The 10,380-nt window shown below is 39.4% G+C and overlaps 1 protein-coding gene across 1 annotated transcript in view; it reads left to right on the forward strand.

The window, feature by feature from the left end:
• RASGRF2 (Ras protein specific guanine nucleotide releasing factor 2) overlaps positions 1-10,380 on the forward strand; it is a 493,174-nt gene that overhangs the window by 472,640 nt on the left and 10,154 nt on the right. Inside the window, exons 24-26 of the mRNA XM_007943466.2 lie at positions 5,442-5,521; positions 7,020-7,137; positions 7,674-7,742. Of these exons, the coding sequence (XP_007941657.1) occupies positions 5,442-5,521; positions 7,020-7,137; positions 7,674-7,742 (267 nt within the window). The remainder of the gene's footprint in view (positions 1-5,441; positions 5,522-7,019; positions 7,138-7,673; positions 7,743-10,380) is intronic.

The raw sequence follows: 10,380 nt of genomic DNA on the forward strand, positions 1-10,380 counted from the left end.
AATAGAGAAAATCAACAAAACAAAAAGCTGGTTCTTCAAAAAGATTAACAAAATCAACAAACCATTGGCAAATCTAACAAAAGAAGAGAAAGAGAAGATGCAAATTACAAGATTAGTAAATGAAAAGGGTGTCATTACAACAGAACCAACTGAAATAAAAAAGATACTGACAGAATATTATGAAAAACTGTACTCCAACAGATATGAGAACTTAGAAGAGATGGACAAGTTTCTAGAATCACAAGACCTACCTAAACTATCCCACTCAGAGATAGAAGACTTGAACAAATCTATAACAAAAGAAGAAATTGAACAGGTCATAAAAAAAAAAAAAAACTCACCACAAAGAAAAGCCCTGGCCCTGATGGCTTCACTGGAGAATTTTACCAAATATTCAGGGAAGAATTGACACCTATACTACTCAAGCTATTCCAGAACATAAAAAAAGATGGAATACTCCAAACTCATTTTATGAAGCAAGCATAACACTAATACCAAAACCAGGGAAAGATACCATTAAAAAGGAAAACTACAGACCAATATCCCTCATGAACATAGATGCAAAATCTTCAATAAAATCATAGCCAACAAAACCAACAACATATCAAAAAAAATAATACATCCTGACCAAGTGGGATTCATACCAGGTATGTAAGGGTGGTTCAACATCAGAAAAATAATCAGTGTAATCCACCACATAAACAAAACAAAAGAACAGGACCATATGATTATATCAATCAATGCAGAAAAGGCATTTGATAAAATCCAACACCCATTCCTGTTAAGAACTCTTAGCAAAGTAGGGATAGAGAGAAATTCTTCAACATAATGAAATGCATATATGCAAAGCCCACGGCCAACATCATTATTAATAGAGAAAAACTCAAGGCATTCCCCTTACAAACAGGAACAAGACAGGGATGCCCTCTGTCACCACTTCTATTTAACATTGTATTGAAAGTTCTGGCCAGGGCAGTAAAGCAAGAAAGAGAAATAAAAGGCATTCAAATTGGCAAACAGGAAGTAAAACTATCTCCATTTGCAGCCGATATGATCCTGTACATAGAAAACCCAAGAGACTGTACAAAAACCTACTGGAACTAATAGAGAGGTTCAGCAAAGTGGCAGGATACAAGGTCAACATACAAAAATCAGTTGGATTAGTCAACAACAACAAAGATTCCTCTGATAAAGAAATAAGGGAAGCAATACCATTTACAGTAGCTACTTAAAAAGATAAAATACCTAGGAATAAACCTTACCAGAGACACAAAAGACCTATACAAAGAAAACTATGAAACACTACTACATGAGACAGCAAGAGCTCTACATAAATGGAAGAACCTGCCTTGCTCGTGGATAGGTAGACTGAATATTGTGAAAATGTCAATACTACCTAAAGCAATCTACACATTTAATGCAATCCTGATTCAGATACCAACAAAATTGTTTAAGGACATGGAAAAACTAATTACTAACTTCATATGGAAAGGAAAGAGACCTCGGATAAGCAGAGCACTTCTGAAGAAGAAGAAGAAAGTGGGAAGTCTCACACTCCCAGATCTTAAAACCTACTGTACAGCCACAGTAATCAAAACAGCATGCTATTTGTACAGTGATAGACAGATAGACCAATGGAACAGAATTGAAAGTCCAGAAATAGACCCATCCATCTATGGACAGCTGATCTTTGACAAAGGTCCAAAACCCATTAAATGGGGGAAGAGACAGCCTCTTTGACAAATGGTGCTGGCAAAACTGGATATCCACTTGCAGAAAAATGAAACAAGACCCATATCTCACCCCGTACATAAAAACTCAACCTGGATCAAAGACTTAAATGTAAAACCCAAAACTATAAAATTCATCAAAGATAAAATAGGGACAAATGGAGGAGCCCTAATTTACAGCATAAATAGACTATCAAACATAACCCAAAATGCACAGAAGGTAGAATAGAAGCTAGATAACTGGGACCTTTTAAAAATTAAATTCTTATGTGCATCAAAAGACTTCATCAAAAGGGTAAAAAGAGAGAACCTACAGATTGGGAGAAAATATTTGCCCATGACATAGGAGCTCTGGTAGTGTAGTGCCTAAGGCACTTGACTGCTAACCAAAAGGCTGGCGATTCAAACCTACCAGCCACTCCTCAGAAAGAAGATGGGGCAATCTACTTCCGTAGTGATACTGCCTCAGAAACCCAAGGAGGGGTGGCTATGAGTTGGGTCCGACTCGATGGCCCTTAAGAACAACAACAGCAGCATGACATATCTGACAAAGGACTTACCTCCAAAATCTATAGAAAACTTCAACACCTCAACACCAAAAAGACAAACAACCCAATTTAAAAATGGGCAAAAGACTTGAACAGACACTTCACTAAAGACGATATGCTGGTGGCCAACAAACACATGAAGAATTGCTCATGTTTATTAATCATTAGAGAGATGCAAATCAAAACAATGATGAGATATCATCTCACCCCAGCAATAATAGCAGAGTTCAGCAGGACAGAAAATAACAAATGCTGGCGAGGTTGCAGAGAGATTGGAACTCTTGTGCACTGCTGGTGGAATTGTAAAATGGTGCAACCATTGTGGAATATGGTATGGCGTTTCCTTAAAAAACTGCAAATAGAAATACCATTTAACCCAGCAATTCCATTACTAGGAATATATCTTAAAGAGGTGAGAGGCAATGCACAAACAGACATATGCACACCTATGTTTATTGCAGCACAATTCACTACAGCAAAGAGATGGAAACAACCTAAATGCTTGTCAACAGATGAATGGATAACCAAATTATGGTACATTCACAAAATGGAATACTATGCTACAATAAAGAACAATAAAGGACACGCAAATCATCTCACAACATGAATGAGCCTGGAGGACAGTATGCTGAGTGAAGTAAATCAATCACAGAAGGACGAATACTGTATGAGCCCATTACTGTAAAAAGACGAAGAAGGGTTTGCTTAAGAAAGGGAACTCACTTTGTAGGTTACTGGGGTGGGGATGGATTAATTTCAGGCTAGTTGAAGGCCACACACTGACGTGGGTAAGGGGAGGGATGTATAGAAAGAGTCTGTGACCACCATGATAACATTAGAAAAAGGAAGGACACAAAATTGTACACATAAGAAATAGACGACAGATGTTAATACCAACCAGTATATCCACAATTCTGCATTACCATTAACACGAAACACCAGGCTACAGATAGACACATAAATATCTGAGAAGATCAGATGAGGGTCAGTGAACAGGAGTATACTGTAGACCAAGGATAGATTCAGTGGAGGCTAATCTTGCCACAGATACCAGTGATACAAAATACCTGCAATCCTTACAGAAACAAAAGAAGACAGACATAGAGGAATCCCTCACAGACACCCAGACACTGTGGGAGAGAGAGCCAATGGATCTACCGACTCAGGACCATAGTACTGGGGGACACCAGACTCAGCTGGTGCAACAAAATACATAAAAGTCTTGTTCCTCATCCTAAATTGGTGAGTAATGACTGGGGTCTTAAAAGCTTTCAAGCAGCCATCTAAGATGCAGCTAATGGTCTCCCATCATCAGAAGCAAAGAAGAGTGCAAAATAAAAAAACAAGGGCATTTAGAAGCAATCAGCCCTAGGATATGATGGCCCTCGAGACCACAAGAACTAGATGGTGCCCAGCTACCAATGCCAACCACTCAGGAGAGGATCAAATCTGAAGATCCTGGATAGAGTGGGAGGGAAAACATGGAACAGAATCCAAAAACACAATAATGGCCAGAATTACTGGTTGGATGGAGTCTGGGGAGACCCCCCAATACTATGGCCCTGGGAAACATTCTGGGCCTGGAATAAAACTAACTCCCAGGGACTGGCTTTCAGCCCAGTAGTAAACAAGATGTACACGCAGTCCACTCAACCCAGGGTGATGCACCCACATACACTATGGAAATGCATCCCTTGGAGCAATTGACCACATGCACCAGAGGGGCAATATTTGCATGGAGGAAATGCAGAACACACAGGAGTGTATAACTATAAGGGGCACGGGGGAGGGGGAGTTACTGGGCAGAGAGGGGAGGAGACTGGGTTAGCATTGGGGGTGGTAAATGGGGAGTGAAACTAAATGTACATGTAATGTTGAATGTAAAACAAACTGCTCTGTAAACTTGCACCTGAAGCACAATAAAAAATAAATAAAGGAAGTACAGCTAGAATGCTTCTTAGAAGCCTGGATGGCAAGACTTTTTCTCATGCACTCTGGACATGTTATGAGGAGGGACAGTCCCTGGAGATGCTTGGTAAAGTAGAAGGTCGGTGAAAAAGAGGAAGATCCTTGATAAGATGGATTGACACAGTGGCTGCAACAAGCGGATCAAACATAGCAATGATTGTAAGGATGGTGCAGGACAGGGCAGTGTTTCATTCTGTTGTACATAAGGTCACTATGAGTTTGAACTGATTTGATGACAGAGGTATTAAACAGAATATGACATTTTGGCCACGTATATGGATCACTTAGGAGCTTTGGTGGCATAGTGCCTAAGGCATTTGACTGCTAACCAGCAGGCTGGCAGTTCAAACCCACCAGCCACTCCTCGGAAGGAAGGTTGGGCAATCTACTTCTGTAGTGATACTGCCTAGGAAACCCAAGGAGGGGTTGCTATGAGTCGGATCCAACTTGATGGCAGTGAGTTTGGTTTGGTTTGGTTATCCATCACGCAGTGTGTCTTTAGCAGGGGCTGATAGACTATCCTCCAGAGAATCTCTCTTCACTACTGGGCATCCCAAGTGTTTCTTCCATGGGATTTGATGGATCAGTGCCCAGCCAGGCTGATTGGTGTGGCTGTTATTATGGAGAGGGTGGTCATCATCCTCAAGTGGTCATCCTCCCATTTCTATGGCAAAAACTCCAGATCAATTTCAACAATAATTTTATTTCTTGGTAAATATTCAGTTACATATTTTTTAAACAAATTAATGATCAGAAAATGAAAGGAACTGGAGTACAGAATGTTGCTGTGTCAGTAGCAAAGCAACCAGATATGTAATTTGATTGTTTGGAAATTAATACTCAAAAAGTTTTATCATGGAAACTCCCCAACATGCACCTTCTTTAAGATCCCACATTCAACATGTGCTTTTCAGTTCTCTAAGTCCCTAATTTTCCTGTATGTTACTTTTCTACAAATTTTTCTTTTGCAGTTAAATGTCTAGATGTAGGTGTTTTCTCTTCTCCACATGGTCTTCCCTTTTTTTTTTTAAGCTAAATTTAAATATAATGTCTTACCCCTCTATTCTGTGAAAATCATATTACCCTGCCACTATAGAAGAGAATTGAGTATTTTTTGGCAAGCCACTCTTACCAAACCATAGGAATATTTTCATGACATACTAAGTTGTTTTATTTTATATTCTTTTCTTTCTAGACAAAAGCTCTAATGGACAAACTTCAGAAGACTGTTTCATCTGAAGGGAGGTTTAAAAATCTCAGAGAAACCCTTAAAAAGTAGGTATATCTTATTATTAAGAATATTCATAATTCAGAAATATATTTAAATAATTTATATCATGGACAAATAGTGACCTCCTTCTACTTTTCTTTGAAAAGGAAAACTACTTTCATCATCTACATGTTCCTCTGATTTTCCTTTTCCTTTGGAATACAGTGTGTATGCTAAATGACTTATGGATATACTCACTGTACACAGAGCATCCCAATAGCAGGAAAATATCACTGTAAAAATCAAGCCATCTTTAGCATAAAAGGTTGCTTGATTAGATATTTCCTAATCTAAGAACAGGAGCTCTGGTAGCATAGTGCCTAAGGCACTTGACTGCTAACCAGAAGGCTGGTGGTTCAAACCCACCAGCCCCTCCTCAGAAGGAAGGTTGGGCAATCTACTTCCATACCGGTAACACCAAGGAGAGGTTGCTATGAATCAGATCCAACTCCACGGCACATAACAACAACAACAATCTAAGAACAAGGACTTCCTGTGATTATTTTGTTTTAATATTCTAGTATCTGTTTATTACTGTTTTTACTTATAGCCTTTATTTCTAGATCATTCCCACTTTTTACACACACTCGCCCAAACACACATCCACATCATAGAATCTATTATTTTCTAAGTGGTTTTCTCATGATCACATGTACTTGACTTACTCTGAAAAAACGTTAGTCCCCTGATAGCTTGAGTAAAAGAAAGATTTGTAATAATAATGATAACGTAAACAATAAAACTATTTTGAATACTTACTCCATGCTAAGTGCTTGATGTGTCTTGTTAAACCTCACAACCAACTAAAGAGATAAAGCTTTGTTGTCTCCATTTGTAAAATGGAGAAACTGTGATTCAGAGACTTGATACATTGTCACTTAGTAAATGGTCAACCTGGGATTCAAACTCAGTTCTCTCTGGATCAGAAGCTCATGATCTCAACCTCTAGCCTCTTTGAGGAGACCAACTATACCCACCCTCACCCCCCAAATAAAGACACACTTTAGCATGCAGTTGTGATATTAATTCTTACTCCATCTAAAGTATTTAAGTATTAACTAAAGCTAAAATTAAGTTTTACTGTGGTGCAAAACTCTAGTCACATTGATTATTCTATCCAATTCACAAAGATTGCATGTTTGTATTTCTGTAAAGTTAGGGGGAAAAGGGATTTTTGACAAGATTTTTCCCTTTCAAGAATTGTGGCCCACTTACCAGCACTACAAACAATGGGCCGGCAAATATCGTGCACTTGTCCATAAAACATCCTGTTGTTTAAAAATGCCATTGTTTCAAACACATAGAAAAGCATGGGCTGTAATTTGGTATTGTATTCTTTTGTGAAATGTGTTTAAGACTATGCATATCATAAGCTTTTGAAATGCAATAAAAAGAAAGTATTCTTCAGGGATAAGCAGTATAGTTGGCTTCCTGTTTACCTTGGGGAGGTAAAATAGACGTCTGTCCTACTGAATGTGAGAACTGTGCCTCTTAATCTTGCAGTTGTAACCCCCCAGCAGTTCCTTACCTTGGAATGTACTTGACAGACCTGGCATTTATTGAAGAAGGAACACCAAACTTTACTGAAGAAGGCCTTGTCAATTTTTCCAAAATGAGAATGGTAGGTGATAATTTCATAATTAGCTTGTTGCAGTTGACTTTAGTGTTTTGTAGAGAAGAGGTAGATGAGTCATGAAGGTCACCATTTGCTTTTTAATCCTGAGGTGTAGGCAATGGTGAACAGACTTTGGCTCTAGTACCTGATTTTGCTGATGGAGGAGACTTTGATGGGGCCATTTAGCTTGTAATCTGGGCAGAGGGGATGGGGAATAAAGCTACAGGGTTCACCTTTTAGTACTGACCAGTGATAGATACAACGACTTCTTACTGGACAATTGGAAAGTGACACCAAGTTAGAATCAAGAAGCCTGCAGTGGCATCTAACGCTTGCCACTGCCAAGCCATTGCCAGCTGTTCCCCTGTGAATCCATTTGTTGGCACCCCACGTAGTGTGTGGAGGGACAAGAAAGCACTAGGCATAGAGAATGATTGGGTAGGATGGAGGAAGGGACTGCTTGCTTCGGAAGAGGGACCCAGAAATATATACTGCAATACAGGGAAAAACCTTTGCTTTGCTTTTGTTACTGTTCTCTGTAGATATCACACATCATCAGAGAGATTCGCCAGTTCCAGCAGACTTCTTACCGAATAGATCATCAGCCAAAGGTAATGTTGCTCTTGTTAAGTGCCATTAATTGCTCAGATGCAACTCATAGTGACTCTATGCACAACAGAACAAAACACTGCCTGGTCCTGTGCCATCCTCATGATCCTTGCTATGCTTGAAGCCTACTGTTACATCCAGTGTCAATCCATCTCTTTGAGGGTCTTCCCGTATTTTACTGACCCTCCACTTTACCAAGCATGATACCCTTCTCCAGGGAATAGTCCCCTCTGACAACATGACTGAACTAGGTGAGACAAAATCTAGCCGTTCTCGCTTCTAAGGAGCACTCCAGCTGCACTTCTTCCAGGACAGATTTGTTCGTTCTTCTGAAGTGCATAGTGTTTTCAGTATTTTTCACCAGCATCACCATTCAGTGACGTCAACTCTTCTTTGATTTTCCTTATTCATTGTCCAGCTTTCACACCCATATGAGGCAATTGAAAATAATGTGGCCTGATTTAGGCACACCTTACTCTTCAAAGTGATATCTTTGCTCCTTAACATTTTAAATAGTCTTTTGCAGCAAATTTGCCTAGTGCAATATGATGTCTGCTGCTTCCATGGGTTTTCATTGTGGATCCAAGTAAAATTAAATCCCTGACAGCTTCAGTCTCTTCTCCATTTATTGGGATGTTGCTTATTGGTCCAGTTGTGAAGATTTTAGTTTTCCTTATGTTAAAGTGTAATCCATACTGAAGACTGTAGTCTTTGATCTTCATCAGTAAGTGCTTCAAGTCATCCTCACTTTTAGCAAGCAAAATTGTGACATCTGCATATCACAGGTTGTTAATGAGTTATCCTCCAGTCCTGATGCCATGTTCTTCTTCATGTGGTCCAGCTCCTTGGATTATTTGCTCAGCATACAGATTGAATAAGTATGGTGAAAGGATACTACCCTGGATGCACACCCTTCCTGATTTTAAACCATGCAGTATCACCTTTTTCTATTCTGATGACAGCCTTCTGGTCTACATACAGATTCCTCATTAGCACAATGAAGTGTTCTGGAATTCTCATTCTTCTCAATGTCATCCATCATTTATTATGATCCACACAGTCTAATACCTTTGCATAGTCAATAGAACATAGGTAAACATCTCTCTTATATTCTTTGCTTTCAGCCAAGGTCCATCAGACATCAGCAATGATATCTCTTGTTCCACATTCTCTTCTGCATTCAGCTTGAACTTCTGGTAGTTCCCTGTCAATATACTGCTGCAACCGATTTTGAATTATCTTCAGCAAGATTTTACTTTCATATACTATTAATGATATTGATTCATAATTTCCACATTCTGTTGGATCACATTTCTTTGGAGGAAACAGATACAGATCTCTTCAAGTCAGTTGGCCAGATTGCTGTCTTCCACATTTTTTGGCATAAAAAAGTAAGCACCACCAGTGGTGTATCTGTTTGTTGAAACATCTCGATGCATATTCAGTCAATTCCTGGAGCCTGCTTTTTCACCAGTTTCCTCAGAGCAGCTTGGACTTCTTTCTTCAGTAACACTGGTTCTTGATCATATGTTGTCTCCTGAAATAACTGAACATCAACTAATTCTTTTTGGTACAGTGACTCTATATTATCCTTCCATCTTCCTTTGATACTTCCTGCATCATTCATTATTTTTCCCATAGAATCTCTCAATATTGCAACGCAAGGCTTGAATTTTTTTTCCAGTTCTTTCAGCTTCAGTAATGCCAAGCATGGTCTTCCCTTTTGGTTTTCTAACTCCAGGTCTTTGTACATTTCAATATAATATCTTGTCAAGCCGCCCTTTGAAATCTTCTGTTTACCTCTTTTGTTTCATCATCTCTTCCATTCACTTTAGCTATTTTCCATTCAAGAGCAAGTTTCAGAGTCTCTCCTGCCATTCCTGACATCTATTGTTTTGCTTACCTAGTGTCGTTCGGACAGGAATATACCACAAATGGGTGACTTTAACAAACAGGAGTTTATTCTCTTACAGTTTTGGAGGCTAGAAGTCCAAGTTCAAAGTGCCAGGCCCTATAGGCTGGGTGAAAGCCCCTCAACCTTGGGCTTCAGCTCTGCCTCTTGCTCCTGGCCCACTGAAGCTGGAGGCTTTCTTCACACAGCTGCTGGCTGCTCTGGCTGACAAACCCATGGTCAACAAGTGAAAAGGCACGGTCCCAATATTACCAAACTACACGGCAGACCATTGATTCAAGTCCATTAAAAGTCCCAAGATCAGCAGACAACATGGCAGGCTGCTGAACAATGACTTGGCTACATGCAGGATTCAAGTGTGCCAAAACGTGCAGACCATTCCCAAAGCTTCTCCTTATATATGGGAAGGAGAGCTCATCCCTAAAGCAGCTACTCAGCTGCTCACAGTAGATTCCACCATGGAGTTGACTGCTAGTCTCATCATGGGAATAACTACCACCAGCTGCCCCACCACTCAAAACCAGGCCCAGCCAAGTTAACACATAACCTTAACTACCACATCCATTTTGGTCTTTTCTTCCTTTCCTGTCTTTTTAATGACCTTGTATGTTTTTCTTTCTTTTTTTTATTGCTTATAATTTTTTTTTTTAATTGTGATTTGGGTGAAGATTTACAGAGCAAATTCACTTTCCATACAGTAGTTCACATATACTTTGTCTCATGTCATT

This window comes from Orycteropus afer, unplaced genomic scaffold, assembly GCF_000298275.1.
Source record: "Orycteropus afer afer isolate SDZICR_OR568_19922 unplaced genomic scaffold, OryAfe1.0 scaffold00107, whole genome shotgun sequence".
NCBI lineage: Eukaryota > Metazoa > Chordata > Mammalia > Tubulidentata > Orycteropodidae > Orycteropus > Orycteropus afer.